The 24,919-nt window shown below is 43.7% G+C and overlaps 1 protein-coding gene across 1 annotated transcript in view; it reads left to right on the forward strand.

The window, feature by feature from the left end:
• Window positions 1–24,919, forward strand: part of piezo1 (piezo type mechanosensitive ion channel component 1 (Er blood group)) — a 67,711-nt gene that overhangs the window by 36,039 nt on the left and 6,753 nt on the right. The window contains exons 14-47 of the mRNA XM_068567697.1: window positions 96–274; window positions 488–636; window positions 1,667–1,825; window positions 2,500–2,597; window positions 4,382–4,548; window positions 4,673–4,849; window positions 6,032–6,157; window positions 6,286–6,486; window positions 7,469–7,673; window positions 7,945–8,049; window positions 8,941–9,097; window positions 9,958–10,201; window positions 10,979–11,075; window positions 11,258–11,423; window positions 11,557–11,646; window positions 12,760–12,842; window positions 13,058–13,126; window positions 13,236–13,330; window positions 14,820–14,970; window positions 15,481–15,549; window positions 15,866–16,038; window positions 16,160–16,266; window positions 17,272–17,448; window positions 17,932–18,190; window positions 18,470–18,658; window positions 19,912–20,115; window positions 20,244–20,493; window positions 20,604–20,739; window positions 21,351–21,498; window positions 22,422–22,574; window positions 22,688–22,749; window positions 23,355–23,513; window positions 23,717–23,864; window positions 24,653–24,841. Coding sequence (XP_068423798.1) covers window positions 96–274; window positions 488–636; window positions 1,667–1,825; window positions 2,500–2,597; window positions 4,382–4,548; window positions 4,673–4,849; window positions 6,032–6,157; window positions 6,286–6,486; window positions 7,469–7,673; window positions 7,945–8,049; window positions 8,941–9,097; window positions 9,958–10,201; window positions 10,979–11,075; window positions 11,258–11,423; window positions 11,557–11,646; window positions 12,760–12,842; window positions 13,058–13,126; window positions 13,236–13,330; window positions 14,820–14,970; window positions 15,481–15,549; window positions 15,866–16,038; window positions 16,160–16,266; window positions 17,272–17,448; window positions 17,932–18,190; window positions 18,470–18,658; window positions 19,912–20,115; window positions 20,244–20,493; window positions 20,604–20,739; window positions 21,351–21,498; window positions 22,422–22,574; window positions 22,688–22,749; window positions 23,355–23,513; window positions 23,717–23,864; window positions 24,653–24,841 — 5,141 coding nt within the window. The remainder of the gene's footprint in view (window positions 1–95; window positions 275–487; window positions 637–1,666; window positions 1,826–2,499; window positions 2,598–4,381; window positions 4,549–4,672; window positions 4,850–6,031; window positions 6,158–6,285; window positions 6,487–7,468; window positions 7,674–7,944; window positions 8,050–8,940; window positions 9,098–9,957; window positions 10,202–10,978; window positions 11,076–11,257; window positions 11,424–11,556; window positions 11,647–12,759; window positions 12,843–13,057; window positions 13,127–13,235; window positions 13,331–14,819; window positions 14,971–15,480; window positions 15,550–15,865; window positions 16,039–16,159; window positions 16,267–17,271; window positions 17,449–17,931; window positions 18,191–18,469; window positions 18,659–19,911; window positions 20,116–20,243; window positions 20,494–20,603; window positions 20,740–21,350; window positions 21,499–22,421; window positions 22,575–22,687; window positions 22,750–23,354; window positions 23,514–23,716; window positions 23,865–24,652; window positions 24,842–24,919) is intronic.

Here is a 24,919-nt window from a genome sequence, read left to right on the forward strand (position 1 = left end):
CCTCCCGCCCCTTCTCCCTCCATCCCTCTCCTCCCTTCTCCCTTCATCCATCTCTCTTTCTCCCCCCCCCCCCCCCTCCCTCCCCCCTCCTCCAGAGGGCGCTGTTGATGAGTCGGTGCTGAAGGTGCTGGGCGGCATGTTGATGAGCAGTCACGCTAAATACTGGATCTACGTGTGCGGCGGGATGTTCATCATGGTTTCCTTCGCTGGGAAGCTGGTGGGCTATAAGATCATCTACATGCTGCTGTTCCTCGTCTGCCTCTGTCTCTACCAGGTAGGAACAGACTCCTCTTCCTCCAGCTTAAGGTGTAATATCATTGTGATGAAACATCTCATCAGATACTTCTAGAACAACATTGCTGGTTTCTCTTTGCGTCTTCTTTTTGGACCACAAGTCACTTTAAACCCTCCGTTTCCTCTTTAAACTGTTATCATACAAACATGTTGACCCTGAAAACACCTGGATGAAGTGCTTGCTGCTCCCCAGGTGTACTATGCTCTGTGGAGGCGTCTGCTGAAGCTCTTCTGGTGGCTGGTGGTGGCCTACACCATGCTGGTGCTCATATCCATCTACACCTACCAGTTTGAAGACTTCCCCGGGTACTGGAGGAACTTCACTGGTTTCACTGAAGAACAGTACGTCGCTTTAGCCAAGAGCAACTTCCCCCCCCTGCTGATGCTTCTCTGTCTCTGACATCATTCATGTGTTTGATATCTCCATCATACGGAGAGTTTTATGGGCTCAGAGTCACACAGCCTGATTTTAAAAAGTCTCTTTTTAAAAAACTTAATCATCTCCGCAACCACAACGTATTTTAACTTCATTTAAAGTGCTGCAATACTGTAACCCATGTGAGGATGTACATATGTTCCCCTTAACTAAGTCACATTTCACTAACAGACACATCCATGTAACTTGTGGGAATCTGACGAAGCAACCCACGTCCTTATGAACCTCCTAATTCCACCTGTAAAGTCACAAAATGGCCACAGCTTCTTCTTCTTCTTTTTTTCGCGGCGGATGTTTCTGCTTCCGGGTCGTAGAGCACCAGCAGAAGCTCCTGAAGATTTAAAGTCACAATATCCAACAATGTTTTCCCATAGATTAAGTAACTTTTCTATTTTTGAAGCAAACAACACGTTTCCTTTACTAAAACACCTTCCCAATATGTCAAAGCTTTGTTTTGCAGTGCTTTTTGTTACGGATTTGTATTCCTTAGGTCCTCACCTTTCCAGAAAGGTGTGTTATTAGTATGGGGGATGTTGTTAAGGCCCTGAACCATGGAGCTGGAAGAACTTGGGGACCGCTCCAGGAGGCATTTGCACTGATAATCATGCTGGACGTTATAAAATATGTTATAAAAAAATTAAAAGAGATCTGAAAAAAGACATAAAACAACACAAGTATGAGAACTCATTTGGGGTTCATACGAATACTTGAACACGGGTGAAAGAGGTACAGACCCCAAATGGGGTCCGACGGGGTGGAGCGAGCGTAAAGGACTATTTTAACTCCATCACCTCAAACGGGACGTCCCGCCTGGCGACCATCACTGCAGACAGGTGGAGGTCATGAGGCGGGTTTAAGTTTGTCTGGGGGTCAAAATGAACTGTTGGTGTACTGCACCTTGTCCCATCCCCCTCTGTAACCTCCTGTCCTCCTCAGGCTGGCAGCGATCGGTCTGGAGACCTTCGCCCTGTCTGAGCTCTTCAGCAGCATCCTGATCCCCGGCTTCTTCCTGCTGGCCTGCATCCTGCAGCTGCACTACTTCCACAACCCCTTCATGAGGATCACGGACCTGGAGCACGTCACACCCATACACAAGTAACACAACCCAAACCCTAACACAACCCCTTCATGAGGACCATTGACCTGCAGCACGTCACACCCATACACAAGTAACACAACCCAAACCCTAACACAACCCCTTCATGAGGACCACGGACCTGCAGCACGTCACACCCATACACAAGTAACACAACCCAAACCCTAACACAACCCTTCATGAGGACCACGCACCTGCAGCACGTCTCACCCACACACAAGTAACACAAGCTTCTCCCTCCTGGGGCTCCTGACTTATCACCTTATTTAAAGCCACATGGGAAGCGTCTCTACTGGAGCATCTGTCATGTGACTGATGCCCCAGAGAACCCAATATCTCAGGGGGGGTTGAGTTACAAATGAGATTAAAATCTGCTCAGAGATTTAAATTATATGTATATTACAAAAACATTTTTTTACTTTAATTAATGAATTATTTAAGGGAATATTTCCACACACAAATACTATATTCTATACAAAACCAATACATCCTATGATGGATTAAAGTCTGGTGAAATGTATACAATGCTCCAGTCTCATCACATGACTCTGTCTTCTCATCTCCAACGTGGTCAGATGAATATTCACATTCAAACGTCTGCATTTCGTGACGTGTTTCCTCTCGCCTTGTTAACCTAAGCATCCTGTATTCACAACGAGCTGCTCCCCTGCAGGAAGAAGCCCAGCGAGCCCACCGGCTCTGCTCCCGTGGGGATGGACTTTGAGGAGGAAGAGCTGGTGACCAACACCGACGAGGACTCTGAAGACGAAGGTGAAAGGACAACAGTTCATGTTAGCAACACAACACATGTTGTTTCTGTGGTCAAACACAGCTGTGTTACTCCAGAAGGACACACAGTGTGCATCAGCAACATGTGTCCCAGCAGACATGACGTCATCTTTGCTTTAGCGTTACAGTCATACCAACATGCTCTCCTGGAGGATGGATGGATGGATAGATAGATAGATAGATAGATAGATAGATAGATAGATAGATAGATAGATAGATAGATAGATAGATAGATAGATAGGTAGGTAGGTAGGAGGGTAGGTAGGTAGGGATTTAGGTAGGTGGGTAAGTGGGTAGGTAGGTAGAGAGATAGGTAGGTAGATAGATATGTAGGTAGGTAGGTAAGTAGAGAGAGAGATGGGTAGGTAGGTAGGTAGAGATTTAGGTAGGTAGGTAGGTAGGTAGGTAGGTAGGTAGGTAGGTAGGTAGGTAGGTAGGTAAGTGGGTAGGTAGGTAGAGAGATACGTAGGTAGATAGGTAGGTAGGTAGGTAGGTAAAGAGATAGGTAGGTAGGTAGGTAGGTAAAGAGATAGGTAGGTAGGTAGGTAGGTAGAGATTTAGGTAGGTAGGTAGGTAGGTAGGTAGGTAAGTGGGTAGGTAGGTAGATAGATAGGTAGGTATTTAGGTAGGTAGGTAGGTAGGTAGGTAGGTAGGTAGGTATAGAGATAGATAGGTAGGTAGAGAGATAGATAGGTAGGTAGGTAGAGAGATAGGTAGGTAGAGAGAGAGAGAGATAGGTAGGTAGAGAGATAGATAGATAGGTAGAGAGATAGGAAGGTAGGTAGGTAGGTAGAGAGATAGGTAGGTAAGTACGTAGGTAGATAGGTAGGTAGAGAGAGAGATAGGTAGGTAGGTAGGTAGGTAGAGATTTAGGTAGGTAGGTAGGTAGGTAGGTAGGTAAGTGGGTAGGTAGGTAGGTAGATAGATAGGTAGGTATTTAGGTAGGTAGATAGGTAGGTAGGTAGAGAGATAGGTAGATAGGTAGGTAGAGAGATAGGTAGGTAGGTACGTAGGTAGAGAGATAGGTAGGTAAGTACGTAGGTAGATAGGTAGGTAGAGAGAGAGATAGGTAGGTAGGTAGGTATGTGGGTAGGTAGAGAGGTAGGCAGCTAGATAGATAGGTAGGTAGAGAGATAGGTAGGTAGATAGGTAGGTAGGTAGAGAGGTAGGTAGGTAGGTAGGTAGGTAGGTAGATAGATAGATAGATAGATAGATAGATAGGTAGGTAGGTAGGTAGGTAGGTAGGTAGGTAGGTAGATAGATAGGTAGGTAGGTAGGTAGGTAGGTAGGTAGGTAGGTAGGTAGGTAGAGAGGTAGGTAGGTATGACTGTCAATAAATCAGATTCAAGTTGCAACATTAACTGTAATTATAATTTGAATGTGCATATGTGTGTGAAGTGGACACACTGCAGTATTCTGAGCGTCTTCATCACGTCTTCTTGTTTTGAGGATACCTTCAGGTACAGTAAATAGTCTAGCAGCACCTAGTGGCAGCTTCTGGCGCTGCACCGTGCACAGCGTCGCCCTCACAGCTCTGTAAGCTGGTACTGAGGCAGCTGCTCTGAAAATTACAAAAAAAAAACAGTCTGCCATGAAGTTTGAAGAAGTGACACAAGATGTTTTTTCTTGTTCGTGACTTTTGATGATCTTGTATGTCTTGGCGTGTACACTCACAATTGTTGTCCTTCTGCCTCTCTCTCCCCCTCTCTCTCTCCTTCTCTCTCCCTCTCTCTCTCCTCCTCCGCCCCGTCTCTCGCGTCCCTCAGTGGAGTCGATGCCCAGTAAGTGGGGCCTGGTGATGGACCGGCTGTTGGTTCTGTCCAGACGGTTCTCTGACTCTCTCCAAAAAGTCCAAGTGTTCGTCTGGAGGCTTCTGGAGCTCCACATCCTCAAGATGGTGGCCTTCTTCTCCGTGTGGGTCTCACTCGAGGAGGTAATCTATCTATCATCCAACATTAAATGTAGAGTTGACTGATCTGCACGTTCATGGTATTTCTTGCCATATTCGGTGATGAAAGGGTGCGCTCTGACCTGAGTCCTGTGGTGTCCCCGTGCAGCCGTCCGTGATGAACCTGGTGCTGGTGGTGCTGTGGTCTCTGGCGATGCCGTACAGCCGCTTCGGGCCCATGGCGTCCTGCCTGTCCACGGTCTGGGTGTGTGTCATCATCGTGTGTAAGATGCTGTACCAGCTGAGCGTCGTCAACCCGGTGGAGTACTCCAGCAACTGCAGCCTGGTGAGACACACACACACACACACACACACACACACACACACTCTGCATCCACGTTGTATGTGCCAACTGGCACCATGTTATGATTGTGTTGGCTAGGGAGCTATGAATAGCAATACTGACTCACAATAAATCACATGTAAATACAACAATAACAATGTAATAAGACTCAATTACTTCACATCTCATCACCCTGCGGTGACTGTGGCTCAGTCTGATTCGGCGGTTCGATCCCCGCCACACGTAAAATAGAAAAAGAGAAGGAATAAAAAGGGCAAGGACCCTTCCAGCTTCTTCTCTCTCCTGTGTTCCCCCATGAGCCATGAGTCATGCACACTACAGTAGAGTCATGCACACTACAGTAGAGTCATGCACACTACAGTAGAGTCCTGCACACTACAGTAAAGTCCTGCACACTACAGTAGAGTCCTGCACACTACAGTAGAGTCATGCACACTACAGTTGAATCATGCACACTACAGTAAAGTCCTGCACACTACAGTAAAGTCCTGCACACTACAGTAAAGTCCTGCACACTACAGTAGAGTCATGTACACTACAGTAAAGTCCTGCACACTACAGTAGAGTCATGCACACTACAGTAGAGTCGTGCACACTACAGTAGAGTCATGGACACTACAGTAAAGTCCTGCACACTACAGTAGAGTCATGCACACTACAGTAGAGTCATGCACACTACAGTTGAATCATGCACACTACAGTAGAGTCATGCACACTACAGTAGAGTCCTGCACACTACAGTTGAATCATGCACACTACAGTAAAGTCATGCACACTACAGTAGAGTCATGCACATTACAGTAGAGTCATGCACACTACAGTAGAGTCATGCACACTACAGTTGAATCATGCACACTACAGTAGAGTCATGCACACTACAGTAGAGTCATGCACACTACAGTAGAGTCCTGCACACTACAGTAGAGTCATGCACACTACAGTAGAGTCCTGCACACTACAGTAGAGTCATGCACACTACAGTAGAGTCATGCACACTACAGTAGAGTCATGCACACTACAGTAGAGTCCTGCATACTACAGTAGAGTCATGCACATTACAGTAGAGTCATGCACACTACAGTAGAGTCATGCACACTACAGTAAAGTCATGCACACTACATTCCTGCTTATGAGTGAGTGTCTTTCCTGTTTTTTTCCTCACAGCCTTTAACGAATGAAACCAACCTGCAGCCAAAAGAGATGATGAACTCTTCTCTGTACGAGGAGCCAGTGGACCCGGCCAAGTGGTTTGGCATCCGGAAAGATGCCACCGTGCTGGGATACAGCAAGGTAAACATCCCCTCAGCTCTATTCATCAGATTCAGGAAGTGTTGGACACTATGTGAAAAACATCTGTATAGAAGAATTGACTCCCTGTTCATGGTGATGTATCGTGTGTGTCGCGTCTGCGTCCTCAGAATCATTTGATCGTGCTGATGTTGTTGGTGTTCGAGGCGACGGTGTACCGGCACCAGTCCCACCACTACCGCCAGCTCCAGCGGTCTCCGCCCACCATCCCGGCTCTGTTCCCCGACGCCACCCGGGACACTCTGGACCAGGGCCTGGTGGCGTGCCTCAAGTACCTGCTGAACTACACCTTCTACAAGTTTGGACTGGAGGTAGCTGAGAGATCCCTCCATCATGTTCAAACTGAAGCTGCAGCAGGTCACAGTTTACTGCTGTACTTGTTGAGCAGCGCTCACTTCTCTCTCTCTTCCATCCATTTGTTTTTTTAATTTCAATTCTTTTTTAAATTATTTATTTTTATGTGTTTGTCATACTCTACTTGTTGATCCTCACGTCTGTCTTTCTCCAATCCGTTTTTTAATTGTTTTAATTTAATTTATTTATTTAAAATTGATTATATATATATATGTATATACACACATATATATATATATATATATATATATATATATATATATATATATATATATATATATATTGTTTGTGTACTTTTTTTGTGTTTGTCATACTCTACTTGTGTTGACCAGCCCTCACTTTTCTCTCTCTTCCATCCATGTTTTTATTTTTTTTTTAATTAAATTAAATTAAATTAAATTAGTTTTATTTTAAATTGTATTATTTTAATTATTTATTTTATTTATTATGTTTTGTGTTTGTCATACTGTACTTGCTGACCAGCCCTCACTTCTGTCTTTCTTCCATCTATTTTTTGAAATATTTTTTGAATTCAATTTTTTTTTTTAAATAAAAATTAAATGTACTTTTTTTAAAACTTTTTTTTCTATGTGTGTGTCATACTGTACTTATTGACCAGCCCTCACTTCTCTCTCTCTTTCTCTCTCTCTCTTTCTCTCTCTCTCTCTCTCTCTTCCATTTAAATATATATATATATATATATATATATATATATATATATATATATATATATATATATATATATATATATATATATATACATACATATATATATTTGTGCTGCTGCCTCTTGGCCAGGTCATCATTGCAAATGAGAAAAAAGGTCTGATAATAAAAAAAATCATGGGCTTTTTTAGTAAAGTCAATTAAATCAGGATAGTTAATAAGGGGAAATATTATTAACTTTTCTCCCAAAACGTGCCCTCTTTTTCTCCACAGATCTGTTTCCTGATGACAGTGAACGTGATTGGCCAGCGGATGAACTTCCTGGTGATAATCCACGGCTGTTGGTTGGTGGCCATCTTGGTGAGGCGGCGGCGGGCGGCGATTGCCAGGATCTGGCCCAAATATTGTCTCTTTCTGTCCATCTTCATGATCTACCAGTATCTCCTGTGTGTGGGCATGCCGCCGGCCCTCTGCATCGGTGAGTCCTCAAATAAGTGGAGTGTACGAACATTTGGACTCTCTGTACGTTTTTTTGTCCATAATCCAGTGGTAATACAAAGTTGACACTTCAGTATGGAATTATATCCTCAAGCAAAAGTAACACGTCAGAGTCGGCATCAGTCAAACCTTTAAATTAAACAAAGTGCTGTGCTTTTTTTTATTGTAACAGCAATTCACATCTTCAATGAAAATCCATGTATGTACATATGTATGTACCTACTTTGACCTTCCTCCGTGTCTTCCTGTAGACTATCCATGGCGGTGGAAAACGTCAGTGATGATTAACTCAGCTCTCATCAAATGGATCTTCCTGCCTGACTTCTACACGGTGCCAAACTCCAAAAACCTCATAGGTCAGTCTGTCTTCTCCCACCATCTGTACACATCCCTGCTGGACAGGTGGTACCTTCATGTAGCTCCTCCATCAGTGTGAATGTTAGTCCTGATGGACAGGTGGTTCCTTCATGTAGCTCCTCCATCAGTGTGAATGTTAGTTAGTCCTGATGGACAGGTGGTACCTTCATGTAGCTCCTCCATCAGTGTGAATGTTAGTTAGTCCTGATGGACAGGTGGTACCTTCATGTAGCTCCTCCATCAGTGTGAATGTTAGTCCTGATGGACAGGTGGTACCTTCATGTAGCTCCTCCATCAGTGTGAATGTTAGTTAGTCCTGATGGACAGGTGGTACCTTCATGTAGCTCCTCCATCAGTGTGAATGTTAGTCCTGATGGACAGGTGGTACCTTCATGTAGCTCCTCCATCAGTGTGAATGTTAGTCCTGATGGACAGGTGGTACCTTCATGTAGCTCCTCCATCAGTGTGAATGTTAGTCCTGATGGACAGGTGGTACCTTCATGTAGCTCCTCCATCAGTGTGAATGTTAGTTAGTCCTGATGGACAGGTGGTACCTTCATGTAGCTCCTCCATCAGTGTGAATGTTAGTCCTGATGGACAGGTGGTACCTTCATGTAGCTCCTCCATCAGTGTGAATGTTAGTCCTGATGGACAGGTGGTACCTTCATGTAGCTCCTCCATCAGTGTGAATGTTAGTCCTGATGGACAGGTGGTACCTTCATGTAGCTCCTCCATCAGTGTGAATGTTAGTTAGTCCTGATGGACAGGTGGTACCTTCATGTAGCTCCTCCATCAGTGTGAATGTTAGTTAGTCCTGATGGACCACCTTTGATGATGATGATGATGATGATGATGATGATGTGTTGTGTTGTGTTGTTGTGTGTCCAAAGCGGACTTCGTGCTGCTGATCTGTGCGTCCCAGCAGTGGAAGGTGTTTGAGTGCGAGCACACAGAGGAGTGGATGGTCCTAGCGGGAGAGAACACAGATGACCCTGAACCAATGGAAGGTCGACTTTTTAACCCCGCACCCAACTTCATCAACTGCAGGTAAATACAGAAATACGATTGAAATATGTTTTTTTTTTAAATGCAGCCTAAAAACAAACAACAAATCTGGAATGTAATAAAGTTTGCTGAATAAGATATGATTTTAGCTCTCTGGTAGATATGTCTGTAACACACATGTCTGGTATTATTGTACTGCAGTTTTACATTTAAGCAATAAGGGATGAGAGGCAGTACTGTATCGTCAATAATGTACTGTATTGTCAATAATGTACTGTATCGTCAAAAATGTACTATATTGTCAATAATGTACTGTATCGTCAGAAATGTACTGTATCGACAATATTGTACTGTATCGTCAATAGTGTACTGCATCGTCAATAATGTACTGTATCATCAATAATGTACTGTATCTGCAATAATGTATTGTATCGTCAATAATTTACTTTATCGTCAATAATGTACTGTGTCGTCAATAATGTACTGTATCGTCAATAATGCACTGTATCGTCAATAATTTACTTTATCGTCAATAATGTACTGTGTCGTCAATAATGTACTGTATCGTCAATAATGTACTGTATTGTCAATAATGTACTGTTCAAAGGTGTTGTTAGCTGCGCGTTGGGCCTAACAACACCCTTGAACAGCACACTAACGACACCCTTTGACTGTACATTATTGACGATACAGTACTGCCTCTCGTCCCTTATTGCTTAAATAACCAACATACACACAGATATCAACCTTTTTTGGCATGAGCTAAATTCAATGAGAATATTCTGGGCTAATGTTTTATCATCTAGCTGTCGGTTGAATCACTATTAAATAGCAAATTTAAAATGCAAATTAAAATCTGTCGTGTTTGACCATGACATGTTTCTTTGCCTGTCCCTCCCCAGGAGTTACCTGGACATGGCTAAAGTGTTGGTGTTTCGCCACTTCTTCTGGTTCGTGCTGTCGGTGGTCTTCATCACCGGCGCCACGAGAATCTCCGTGTTCGGGCTGGGCTACCTGCTCGCCTGCTTCTTCTTCCTGCTGTTCGGCACCCGGCTTCTGGTCAAATCATCCAGGACCCGCCTCGTCTTGTGGGACTGTCTCATCATCTACAACGTGGCAGTCATTGTGTCTAAAAACATGCTGTCGGTAAGTACTAAAACGCATAATTTGATGCTAGTTTTCAGCTTTTTGCGGAGCTCTTTTGTTCCTTTGACCTTTTGGTCTAATTGATGGAGCAAAAGTGAAGTGAAGTGTGGCCCTGCTGCAATGTGATTGCATGTGATTAGCAGGAATGATCGAATAACCCTCTCAAATCGACCCCCGCACGGCCGCATATTCACATTTCTTAAATATTCATATTTCCGCGAAAACACGGCACAGAAAAAAGAATCTGCTACGGTTGAAGCCGCGAGGCTCTCGAGTTTCCAGCCTCCTGCGTGTGGTCATTGGTGGACATTTATTCACATGTATCTACCATTTTATTCATATATTTCATAGCTTTTGTGAACCTAAGACCTTTGGTGAACCAATCTATAGCACCAAAACAGTTCAACCACATGAGTAAAGTTATGTTTTCACAAGAGATATGAATAATAATTTTAAAAAAAAACCAAATTACATTTTTCAACTTTAGGGTCATATTTTTTCTTTACACTTTTGCCTCATGGCAATGTTGCCTCAATATATATAGAGCTGAGATTGTTCTGCTATTTTAAATATAAAACATGGGTATGTATCTGATATGCAAGTGCCTTAAAAAGGTGAATTTAAGATTGAGAAAATTATCTCAGGGTCCAGAGGTTTAGGATTGCTCAAGTTATTATAATGAGGCAAATTTCACTCAAATGCTAACCCATAAATTTCTCTCTCTCTCTCTCTCTCTCTCTCTCTCTCTCTCTCTCTCTCTCTCTCTCTCTCTCTTAGATCCTGGCATGTGTGTTTGTGTGTCAGATGCAGAAAAGCTTCTGTTGGGTGATTCAACTCTTCAGCCTGGTTTGCACGGTCAAAGGCTACTATGACCGTGAGTGCTTTTAGTAGTAATTATACGCCGCCATAGCCAGGTACAAGTGATTTGCGATAAAGACCAGTGTGGAACTAAATCTTTCTACATTAGAAGTCTTTTTCACACCTGTCAGAAGCATTTACAGTTATGTTCTGCGGTAGCTTATGTGTCAAAGTGTTTGTTTTTCTTCTTCTTTACAGCAAAATCAGTGAGCGACAAGACCTGCAGCCTCCCGGTGGAAGAGGCCGGGGTCATTTGGGACAGCATCTGTTTTCTCTGTCTGTTGCTGCAGAGGAGGGTCTTCCTCAGTTACTACTTCCTGCATGTGATCGCAGAGCTGCAGGCTTCTGCCAAACAGGCCTCGAGGTAAGACACAAAGAACCGAAGGAACGAGTGAGCTAATATTGCCTCTGTTGATGAGTCCCAAATGTACGGACCGCTACGACTAGTTCTGCACACGTTCCTTGTTACTTGTTGACAAAAGCATGTCTTTCTCCAGGGGGTTTGAGCTCTTCAGAGCCAGTATCGTGAAGAACATTAAGTTCCACCAACAAGTTGAGAGGAAATCCCTGTCGCAGCTCAAGAGATCGTAAGTGTTCACATACGTTTGCTTTTTGTGAGTAGCGTCGTCGTGGTTCATTAAAGAACTTGTAGAAATGGAAAGCTGGACGATGACGTTGAAGATTTAGTGGCCTTCAACACAAGCGGATAGTAGTTGAAGGCTCCTTGGGTGGCAATGTTAGTATTCTAACATATTCTCTTCTCTTAGTATCTGATTTTTCCTCTTGTGCGCCAATGAGGTTGACATTTTTGGTGTTTTGTGAAAGATCTAAACAACTATGGCGTGGTTTACCCTGACATTTGGTTTTGAGATCCATGGTGCCTCCACCACCAACGTCTCGCGCCGGCTTCACTGCGAGTGTGACTTAAGCTCAAGATTTACCTCACGTTATCTCACACCAGAAAAGAGACTCGAGTGAGAGACAATTGCATCAGAGAAAGAGAGTCGCAAGCCGCAAACAGCACCAAAAAGTCTAATTTTATTTATTTCATAAAAGGTCTATATAAGCACTTATTAAGACTTATTTCTATGGGGTCCAAACAAAAGTAACAGAGTCCACTGGTGAGTACAGATACAGGTCCAGGGATCAGAAGCTCAGAAGCAAAGGCATGAAGCAACGAAGCGGATATGACAATCTGCCAAGGAGTGCAATTACTGCCAGGCTGATGAGGGAAAGTGGTAACGGGGGAGCAGGTGAATAGGAAAGGTCAATTGAAGGAGACTGTAAGGTCAACGGGGTCACCTTAGGGCAAGAGGAGGGGCAAAAGTTACTCTAAAACAGCTGCACATTAGAGAAACAAGACAAACCAAAAGCAGGAATCGTTCATTTACGGTGGAGTTTTAGTTCGAAAAAGACATTTTGAGAATGAAGTAATATATAATAAATAAAATGTGTTTCCGTATTATTTTCTAAGAGTACATAGGCCACTGTAGCCTACAGTTCTATCGGCTTTCCTCTGACCATTAGTTCTGCTTATTTCTGCTTTATGTCTGATCAGAAGGGTTTTCAGTTCGTTAAATATACCAAGGTACACACCAGGCAGGTATAGAACACATGGCTTTACATCCACAGCAAATTTTATGAATTGATTATTGAATTATTCAGTCTTCTGCCCTTCCTTTTCCTGTCTCCTCTCTCAGGATGCAGAGAATTCGCGCCAAGCAGCAGAAGCATCGAGACGGACCCAAAACAAGTGACGATTCGAACGAGAGCAAGAAAGCCGGTAGGACCTGCTGACCGGAGACAAACTGTTTGAAACCTTAGAAAACCAGTAAACGTGTACAACCCCAGCTTTGTTTTTAGCAGCAGATGAAGCGCCTTTCAGGTCTGCATACTCGTGATTAGAGAGCATTACACGTAGAGTCCAGTACATTAGTAGTGTCAGTCAGGACGTGCAGTACTTCCACCAATCTGAATCGCCTCTTGTTTTTTCTCCAGAGAGCCGGACTAACAAGAAGAGTTCCAGGAAGAAGAATTGGTCCCAGCCGTGGTTGGACCATGCTACAGGTATGACAAACACTCAGGTGGCTTATAGGTGAAGAACATACTCAAGTAGCATCAGGTAATCCATATCTAGTGAGCCAGAGGACATTGAAACATGTTTCTTCATCCACAGTGCTCCACTCCGGAGAGTACTACCTGTTTGAATCCGACAGTGAGGACGAAGAGGACTCTGAAGAACAAAAGCCCCAAAAACAGACTGCCTGTGAGGTCAGACACAACTGTTTCACAAAATGTACTTACATAAATAATACATCAGTACCTTTTCTATGGGGGTCAGTGTTATGTGTTTGTCTTCATGCATGCCAAGTTGTTACTTACACAAGCTCTGCTGTCCATTGGGGACTCTTTGGGTAATATTCTACCATCACGCCCTTTGAACATGAAGTGTAAGCGTAGCTGGTCAATCAGGAAGTGTTCACCCAAATATGTGAGACCCCACAGTATATGATGCAGAAAGGGGGATTGGCCCACCAACTACCTCCATGGATGGAGTCACCACTTCATGTCCTGGCCTACAAGACCTGTAGGCCTACAAGACCTGTAGACCTACAAGACCTGTAGACCTACAGGATCTATAGACCTACAAGACCTGTAGACCTACAAGACCTGTAGACCTACAGGACCTGTAGACCCACAGGATCTGTAGACCTACAAGACCTATAGACCTACAGGATCTGTAGACCTACAAGACCTGTAGGCCTACAAGACCTGTAGGCCTACAAGACCTGTAGACCTACATGACCTGTAGACCTACAGGATCTGTAGACCTACAAGACCTGTAGACCCACATGATCTGTAGACCTACAAGACCTGTAGACCTACTCGGCCTGTAGACCTACAAGACCTGTAGACCTACAGGATCAGGTTTAGTGCAAAATCATTCGCACTAAACTTGCACTGTCATTGCCAAATGGCCAAATGTACGGTGGCATCTCTTGGACACTTGAGGTGGCATCTCCTGGACACTTGAGGTGGCATCTCTTGGACACTTGAGGTGGCATCTCCTGGACACTTGAGTTGGCATCTCTTGGACACTTGAGGTGGCATCTCTTGGACACTTGAGGTGGCATCTCTTGGACACTTGAGGTGGCATCTCCTGGACACTTGAGGTGGCATCTCTTGGACACTTGAGGTGGCATCTCTTGGACACTTGAGGTGGCATCTCTTGGACACTTGAGGTGGCATCTCTTGGACACTTGAGGTGGCATCTCTTGGACACTTGAGGTGGCATCTCCTGGACACTTGAGGTGGCATCTCTTGGACACTTGAGGTGGCATCTCTTAGACACTTGGGGCTCTTATTCGGGTCTGTGCTCACTGGAAAGACACAGGAACTGTGGAAAGAGTGTGGTGTGTGCTGTAATTTAAATATTATCCATAGAGTCCAGTAGAGGGCTCCTCCAGTGCGTATAGAACAAGGGTTACAATAATGTAACTGAGTTTGTGGAAAAACACACCTGGAGGGCTACAACATGACCATAGACAGTCCATCAGCAGGTCGAATGCTGCAGCAGACAGTTGTGTAGAGTTGTACCCACACAATATCTGATTTTATATAATTGATATTACAGATATTATAAACTGCATATAGTTTGCAGTTGCTGTATCAAAATGTTTGCAACGTGTAACACTGTTAAGACAACCTCTACCTTTTCATGTTTATTGTATTGTTGGTTTTGTTTTCGTCTCCCCCTCAGCTGGCGTACCTGGCGTGGGTGACCAGTGTGAAAACAGCTTTGAAAGAACGGCAGAGACACCAGCGACATCTGAGAAGGATTGAGAGGAAAGAGAAAGAGAAAGAGAGAGAAGGAAGAGTGGATACACAACAGGAAGCCTTTTCTGCTCTAGGTTGGATATTCTTACATCCTTTTGTATTACTATGGTGGCTGAGGAGCATGCAGATGCATGCAGATGCTAGTAGCTCCTCAAAAGTTCTTGCCCATGACAGAAATCCACCTGGAAAAGGAAGCTAGGGATTGGATCAAGTGTCCTTCAGATGCCCACAACATCTATCATCTAAAGCACAATGCAAAAGTTCGATCCCCGGCTCCTCCAGTCCATGTCGATGTGTCTTTGAGCAAGACACTTAACCCCAAATTAGGTACCTCAAACAGGTACCTTCATGTAGCTCCTCATATCAGTGTATGGATCAACGTGTGAATGATGACATGTGGTGTTTAAGCACTTTTAAGTAGTTGGAGGACTCTCAGTCCCAGGACCGGTCACCTTGCACTTCTGATTGGATGCTACTGCAACGGCGTATTGTTGTCTCAGTAACGACACTGACACGATTAATCTGAAAGAAGAGACGACAAAAAATGAAGCATGTTTTCTGTTTGTGTGTCTTTGTGTGTGCAGGTTGTGGGGACAATGAAGTGTTTGAGGACCCTGGCCTTCCAGAAGAGGAGCCAGAGGAAAAGGAGTCCAGTAAGTCCACATTGTCTTTTTTTTTGTCTGTCATTGTCTTCGTGAATGAGTCCAACACTTTATTCTTGACACACTTCCTCCTAAACTCTGCTGTAGCCTGTTAATGCAAATGGAAAAACCGCCCAACAGCACACCTTTTCACCCTTGTCATTACAAGAATATTTGTACATACCTTGTACATCCATTTAAAAATGGCCGCCGCTATCCACACTCTTTTCAAAGTCTAGAAAAAGTCCACATGTCGATGGAGGTTTCTCAGAATCCTGCTACATGTACAGTCAGTAAAGCTTCTTTTCTCTCGGTCCTGATGCTGCAGGTCACGGTGAAATGGTTCAGAGGATCTTGGACATCCTGCGCTTCCTGTGGGCCATCGTCCTGGCCATGGTGGACGGCCTGACCCAGTGGCTCAACCTGCTGACTAAGCAGTACAGAGAGACGTCCATCGTTCTGTGCAACGAGCGCTACTTCATCATACACAAGATCCAGCAGGTGAACGCAACACAGAGACATTCGTCGAGCAACCGTTGATCTTTTTTTGGAATTGAACACACACACAAGCACACACACAAACACACACTTTAAGTCAGGCGTGTCTCCCTCTGATTGGCAGCATCATACGACAGCAGACTCCGCAGACGACCAGCTGTCTCAGGGCAGTGAGAGTCCCACTCTGGACACCTGTTTGGACGAGACCGATGCCGACTCCACCGGACACAGGTCAGTGTGGGAAGAGGGTCTTCTTTTACCAACTCTATATGTAATGAGAGCTTCAAACATGGCCACGCCTGTGCTGGATTTGTGAATTACTGAGCATGTTCATAAAGGGTGAATCCTCTTCTTACCTTTTTCTCTGGTGATATCCTCAGGACCAAAAGTACACTACTGTTCAAAAGTCTGAGGTCACTTAGAAATGTCCTGATTTTTCAAAGAAAAGCAGTGTTTTGTTTTAATGAAGATAACATGAAATGACTCATAAATACCCTCTCTACATTGTTAATGTGGTAAAAGACTATTCTAGGTGTAAACGTCTGGTTCTTAATGAAATATCTACATCGTGTATAGAGGCCCATTTCCAGCAGCTATCAGAGTTCTGATGGTACATTGTGTTTGATCATCGCCTTAGAAGACTAATGGAGGAGTATAAAACCCTTGAAAACCCTTGAAGCCCTTTAAAAGCCCTAAAAGAAACACTTATAAACCCCCTTAAAACCATTGAAAACTCTTAAAGAACCCTTGAAACCTGTAAAACTCATTGAAAACCCTAAAAAAACAACTTTAAAACCCTGTAAACACCCCCCCCCCCCCTTCCACCCAAATAAAACCTTTAAAACCCCTTAAAATCCATTGAAACCCCTTGTGCAGTGATGTCACTCAGCTGGAAACAGCTCTGCTGGAGAGAGAAGCTATGAAACTGTTCTTCCTTTGAGCTGGTTGAGGATCTGGAGCTTCACATTTGTGGGTTCATTAAACTCTCAAAATGTCCAGAAAGAGAGAACTTTCATGTGAAACTCTCCAGTCTGTTCTGCTTCTTAGAAGTGAAGGATGTTCATGAGGGAACGTCAGGAGAACCTCAACATGTACAGTAGTGTACATAATTAGAGTCACAGAATAGTCAGCGACGTATTTCTTGTGACCATTTGTCGGTTAGTTTCTCAGTTTTCAGAGTTTGTATGTATGCATTCATACATCGTATGTGTCTATGTGTGTTTGCATGACTCTCAGTGTCCTGGAGGTGGATAGCAGGGGCGTGACAGACCGGTCCACGCCCAAGCCGAGGCGCAACAGCATCGAGAACCTCTTGAGTCCAGAATCCCCATCCAGCAGCATGGCGCTCGTACCGGCGCCATCCAAAAGACACCACAGACACTCAAGAACCGCCAGCGAGCTGCTGGGAGAAAGGTAGATAAAGAAACGTACGACTCCCCTTGCGTAGTCCCATCAGTCTCGCATTTCCCGTTTCATAGCATAATACCGCCATTTTTAAAAGCCACAGCAGAAACACGAACAATGGATCCCGTTGAAGAACGTTTGGCTGAAGAGGTCCGAAAATATGAACATTTATAAAACCCGTCTGACGGAGTATAAGGACAAGCAGATGGAGGTGAATTCCTGGAGGGAGATATCGGTGAACGTCAGTGTGCAGGTAGACTGCTGTTCTGGCGTATAAAAAAAGGCGGGAACTGTAAACCAAAACGAGTCCGTCGATGCAACTGCGTGGCCAGCCGCAGTTGTCGTTGCAAGACTGTTTATCGCCCTTAAGGAGAGCCAACGGCGATGCACAGCAACGAGGATTTCATCGCTGGCCATTGGTTTGATCCTTTATTAAAAGGTTGTGAATCCTTGTGTGGTTGTGACGTGCCGGTCTTCTCTCTCTCCCTGCAGGCAGTTCTTCATCGAGGAGCTGGAACAGAGCAGAGAGTTCTACAACCACCAGAGCCGTCTGCTGAAGCTGCTGTTCGCCATGTACAACCTGCTGGCGGCCAACTCGGAGCTGGTCTGCTATTTCATCATCGTGCTGAACAACGCGGTCAGCGCCTCCGTGATATCGCTGGCTCTCCCCATACTGGTGTTCCTCTGGGCGATGCTGGCTGTTCCGAGACCGACCAAGAAGTTTTGGATGACCGCCATCGTCTACACGGAGGTATGAATCAACCTGATAAGATTCGTCCAATGGTGCTCTCTCCAAGTACGTGAGGATGTTGTACTGTTCTCTACATATGCCACCATTCGTCTCCTGTCTGTTGAACCCCTCGTTCTTTTTTACATTTCAGCTATAACGTTGTATTTCCACTTCTCTCCATTTGGTGCTAATATAATGTAGATATTATTCTATATTTCTTTGAATTGTTAACTCTAAAATATGTGTTTGTATCAGTCCATTATTATCTACCTTTTTTATTGTGCTTTATTCTCTCTCCAGGTGATGGTGGTGGTGAAATACCTTTTCCAGTTTGGGTTCTTTCCCTGGAACAGTGGTTACGAGATGACTTTGAACGAAGACAAACCTTTCTTCCCACCTCGCATCCTGGGCCTGGAGAAGACCGACAATTACATCAGATATGATCTTCTTCAACTGCTGGCTCTGTTTTTCCACAGATCCCTTCTCATGGTCAGTTGGTATTTACAGTTATTAACAATCACAGTGATAGTCAAGCCTGGAAACCATTATTTATCATCCCCTCCAGAAAGTGCATCAGCTGTAGCTCACCAACATCCATTTCATGAGGTGGTCAAACTCCATTTATGGCTGAATTACCTGCAGACTCTGTTTAGCTTTGACCAGTGCAACATCCCCTGTGACAGGAAAACCTTATTATGCAGTTTGACAAGGTTCTACATACAGTATGACTATATGATACTTTAAGACTTAGTTTAAGTTGAAGAAAGCCAGAAATCCCAAAACAACAACATGCAAGTTGTTTCTGAAACATAGAACAAATATATTTATACAAGATATATAAGTAAAGTATCTATCTATCTATCTATCTATCTATCTATCTATCTATCTATCTATCTATCTACCTACCTACCTACCTACCTACCTACCTACCTACTTACTTACTTACTTACTTACTTAACTACCTACCTACTTACTTACCTACCCTTCCTACCTACCTACCTACTTACGTCCTTACCTACCTACCTACTTACCTACCTACTTACCTACTTACTTACCTACCTACTTACCTACATACCTACCTACTTACCTCCTTACTTACCTACCTACTTACCTCCCTACTTACCTACCTACCTCCCTACTTACCTACTTACTTACCTACCTACTTACCTACTTACTTACCTACCCTTCCTACTTACGTACCTACTGACCTACCTACCTACTTACCTACCTACCTCCATACTTACCTACTTACTTACTTACCTACCTCCATACTTACCTACTTACTTACCTACCTACTTACCTCCCTACTTACCTACCTACCTACTTACCTCCCTACTTACCTACCTACCTACTTACCTACTTACTTACCTACCCTTCCTACTTACGTACCTACTTACCTACCTACCTCCATACTTACCTATTTACTTACTTACCTACCTCCATACTTACCTACTTACCTACTTACTTACCTACCCTTCCTACTTACGTACCTACTTACCTACCTACCTCCATACTTACCTATTTACTTACTTACCTACCCCCATACTTACCTACTTACCTACCTACCTACTTACCTACTTACCTACCTACCTACTTACCTACCTACCTACCTACTTACCTCCCTACCTATCTTTCGTTGAGAAACAGGATTGTTCTTGTATTGCAGGGTAAAGCTTGCTAAATTTGACCTCGTCCAGCACAATTTCAACCTCCCACATTTGTATTTTTGTGCGTCGGCACAGCGTTATGGCCTGTGGGACCACGAGGGCCCCCTGGAGGAGCAGAGGCCCTCACCAGAAAGCTGTAAGGATGAAGGAAACAATATCGAAGGAGATGAAGATGGAAGGAAGAAGGAGGGTCGAGGAGAAGAAGAAGAGGAGAGCAGAGTGAGCTCAACATCGACCCTGGACCACCTGGGGATTACTGAACTGGACCAACTTGAAAAGGTCGGTGCAGATTAAATATGATAATTTAATAAAAAATGTATATGTATATTTCCTTGGCCATTAACTGAAGCTCATTATTAAACATAATGTGCTACTTGTTTGTTAAAATCCATTGTTTATCACTTCAGGATGTGGGTGACAGTGGTGAACCGAGTACCAGCTCCACACAACCTCCTGCAGCCGAACCGGCACCCAGTGGGTCAAAAGATGGGCAGGAAACTCCGTCCGGGCCAGAGGACGGGTCGGATCCTCCCACCATGCCGAGGGAGGATGAGACGGTCGGAGACATCGAGCCGGTGGTAAATGAAGTCCCAAAGAAAAGCAGCAGCATCCGCTTCCGCAAGAAACCCAAAAAAGCCAAACAGCAACACGGCAAAGGTGTGTGGCTTCGTTGGTTTTACGGTGATTTTACAACAGACACACTGACAGCACACTGACATGTGTGTGAACATGTTTCATACACTTGATTCTGGTTGGGACCGTTTCAGTGGAGCCCACAGTGGAGACCGCAGAGCCCGGCGAAGCAGAAGCAGTGAAGAAGAAGCAGAAAGGCAGCCGGAGAGAGGCGGCCAGTCGGAGATTGCTGGCTGTGGGAGACAAGATGAAACGAGTCTTCCTCTCTGGGTGAGTTGGATACAGAGACTGTAATGTCACTATAAGCATATAAGTCACCCACTCAAATCATTTATCACAAATATTTCACGTTAATCCGCCATTTATTCAGATATTTTATACAAATAATTTAGGAATTGGAGGAATTATAAACAGTGGATAGATTCTAATGGATAACTGAACTGTCAATGGTTTTCTCACTAATACTGTCTTTTACTTCATGACATTTTGTTGTCCTCTTTAGTATTCAGAGTATTTACAGGCCATTAGAATCCATTAGATTTCATTAAAATCTAGTAGAATTCTTATAGATTCCATAGAATCTATGGAATCTATTAGAATTCTAATAGATTCCATAGATTTCATTAGAATCTAGTAGAATTCTTATAGATTCTATAGAATCTTTAGAATCTATGGAATCTATTAGAATTCTAATAGATTCATCAGAATCTATTAGAATTCTAATAGATTCCATAGAATCAATTAGAAATCTAATGGATTCCATAGATTCCTTAAAAATTCTAAACAGTAGATGGATAACTCAACTATAGTTTTCCCACTAATACTGTCTTTTGTTTCATGCCATTTTGTTTTATTTCATGCCATTTTGTTTTCCTCTCCAGTGTTCAGAGTGTCTACAGGCCAGCGCAGGGATTCTTCAAAGGTATTCTCCATGATGAGTATCGGGCCGCCACAGACGTCTACGCACTCATGTTCCTGACCGACGTCGTTGACTTCATCATCATCGTCTTTGGCTTTTGGGCTTTTGGGGTGAGAAATGGATGAAAGTTGTCATTCTGTAGTTATTCATTAAATCGAAAAACGATTTACATTAAAATAAACAGAAAGATTTCATAGAAATAAATCCAACATTTCATTTAGCTGATGCTTTTATCCAAAGAGACTTACAATAAGTGCCTTCAACCAAGTCAAACTACAAAGTGCTGTCAATAAAAGACATTTAAAAAGCTACTGAAGTGCTACTACTGCGCTACCTTCCTTCTTCAAAGTGTAGTATAAAAGATGTGTTTTTAGTTTGCGACTGAAGATGTAGACACTTCCTGCTGTCCTGATATCAATGGGGAGGTCGTTCCACCAATATGGTGTTTGTTCCACCATTGAGGAGTTCGTTCCAACATCGAGGAACTGGTTCCACCATCGAGGAGCTGGTTCCACCATCGAGGAACTCGATCCAACATCGAGGAGCTGGTTCCAACATCGAGGAACTCGATCCAACATCGAGGAACTCGTTCCACCATCGAGGAGCTTGTTCCACCATCGAGGAACTTGTTCCACCATCGAGGAGCTTCTTCCACCATCGAGAAACTCGTTCCACCATCGAGGAGCTTGTCCCACCATCAAGGAACTTGTTCCACAATCGAGGAACTTGTTCCACCATCGAGGAGCTTCTTCCACCATCGAGAAACTCGTTCCACCATCGAGGAGCTTGTCCCACCATCAAGGAACTTGTTCCACAATCGAGGAACTTGTTTCACCATTGAGGAGCCAGTCGTGACTTAGTTGAGTGTTTAGCTCGCAGTGACGGCGCTACGAGCCGATTAGCAGAAGCTGAGCGGAGCTAACGAGCTGTTAAGGTTTTACCATGTCCTCGAGTGAAGATGGGACCCGATCTGTTCGCAGCACGGTACGCCGGTACCAATGTTTTGACATGCACGCGTCTCTCTCTCCTTCAGAAACACAGTGCAGCGGCGGATATAGCCTCCACCCTTTCGGAGGACCAGGTTCCCGAGGCCTTCCTGGTGATGCTGCTCCTCCAGTTCAGCACCATGATCATCGACAGAGCCTTGTACCTGCGCAAGGCCGTCTTGGGGAAACTCATCTTCCAGGTTCAGTTCATGTGTTCAGATCACATCTCTTTTGAAGGGCCCATGAGGGGCCATGCAGCATTTTGTTCGGATGACTAGTCCTGACTTTGTCTCCTGTCGTTTCTTCTGTCCAGATTATTCTCGTGTTTGGGATCCACCTGTGGATGTTCTTCATCTTGCCTGCTGTTACTGAAAGGTAAACAAAAATAAATCATGTATATTCATTTTGGAGTACTGATTAACCTTTTGGAAACAGTGTGAAATTCCTCCCGCACCCATTTTAAGTCCCAGCATGCCCCATTCAGACAATCTTTTGGCTTAAAATACGTCTTTTTTTCATTTTTTAACCTAACGAGACAGTGTTTTGACTGAAGCTCCTTCCTAATAGGCCAAGACTTTGTTTTATTGTGATTTTTGTTGCAGATTCTGTTTCTTTAGGTCCTAATCTTTCCAAAAAGGTGTCTTATTGACGCTCCAGGAGGCTTTTTAAGGGAATCTGGCTCATATCATGCTGGATGTTCATAGTTACCATCAAAATATCTTTTAAACGTGATTTTTTTGCAGATATACATTTTTTTACCGTGACTTTTCTGAACAAATACATACAATAAACATGTATGTATTTGTTTGATGACTCAAACACACGGAGAAGTGGGTCTGGATCCAAAATTGGTTGCACAGTTTTCAATGGGTTAACTGGTTATTACCAATGAACTAAACTGAGTTGAGTCTTCAGCATTCGGCTGCAAATCAGATTATTAAGACGTTATTTTTTTCCTTGTTTCTCCTCTCTCTGTTTAGGAAGTTCAATCAGAACTTTGTGGCTCAGCTCTGGTACTTTGTCAAGTGTATTTACTTCGGCCTGTCAGCCTATCAGATCCGCTGTGGATACCCCACTCGTATCCTTGGCAACATCCTCACCAAGAAATACAACCATCTCAACCTCTTTCTCTTCCAAGGGTATGGACATAAAGCATCTTGTTTGAGTTATTTCTTAATGATGATGCACTTCAGTCCAGTGGAATCTGTGTATAATGACAGAGATGAAGTGAACCTTTGTCATTACTCCAGAAATAAATAGGTCAAGGATCAACATGCAGTGTATTGGCATTATTATTACATGGATGTTGTGTGTGTGTGTGTGTGTGTGTGTGTGTGTGTAGGTTCCGTATGGTGCCGTTCTTGGTGGAGCTGCGAGCGGTGATGGACTGGGTTTGGACTGACACCACTCTGTCTCTGTCGAACTGGATGTGTGTGGAGGACATTTACGCCAACATCTTCATCATCAAATGCAGCCGAGAGACAGAGAAGGTATGAAGCGTACGAGTTTATGATTCCACCAGACCGAATGACCAAGTCAAGGTACAAGGGTACTTTAGGAGACGACTCAGTAACTCCAGTTACAACAAAATGTAAAAGCTTTCATCCTTAAAACCAAAGAAACCTCCTATTTCTACCTGTAAAGTCACAAAAACGGCCGCATCTTCTTCTTTATTTTCCGTCGGTGGACTTTTTCGCAGCGGACGTTTCTGCATTCGGGTCGTAGAGCACCAGCAGAAGCCCCATGAAGAGTTAAAGCCGCAGTACGCAAAAATCCAACAATGTTTTCCCATAGAACAAGTATCTTTCATATTTTTGAACCGAACGACACGTTTTCTTGACTAAAACACCTTCCCAATATGTCAAAGCTTTGTTTTGCAGTGTTGTTTGTTACAGAGTCTGGTTCCTCAGGTCCTCACCTTTCCAGAAAGGTGTGTTATTAGTATGTGGGATGTTGTTAAGGCCCTGAACCATAGAGCTGGAAAAACTCAAGGATCGATCGAGGAGGCCTTTTTACTGATAATCTGCTCGATGTTATAAAATATGTTATAAAAAAAAATTTAAATAAAAAAAAATAAACATTTTTTCAATAACACAAGTATTATAACTCATTCAGAGTTCATAGGACTAATTGAACACAGAGAAAAGAGGTACAGACCCCATTTGGGGTCCGACGAGGTGGAACATTTACATTAAATGTAAAGACAATACTCCACTTGTAAGTTTAAAAAAATAATAATATTTTTTTCTCTGAAATAAATGATTTGCTCTCCCTTCAGAAATACCCGCAGCCCAAAGGACAGAAGAAGAAGAAGATAGTGAAATACGGCATGGGCGGGCTCATCATCTTCTTCTTGATCTGCATCATCTGGTTTCCCCTCCTCTTCATTTCATTGGTCAGATCGGTTGTGGGCGTGGTCAACCACCCCATCGACGTCACCGTGGCTGTCAAGTTGGGCGGATACGAGGTGATCTACGTTTCATATGGCAGTCGCTCCTCCTGCATTCATTCAAGGGTCATTTTGTGTCAGAATGCAAAACTACAC

The sequence above is a fragment of the Clinocottus analis genome, unplaced genomic scaffold, assembly GCF_023055335.1.
Source record: "Clinocottus analis isolate CAN_PGR_092001 unplaced genomic scaffold, fCliAna1.0.p SCAF_8, whole genome shotgun sequence".
In the NCBI taxonomy this organism is placed as follows: Eukaryota; Metazoa; Chordata; class Actinopteri; order Perciformes; family Cottidae; genus Clinocottus; species Clinocottus analis.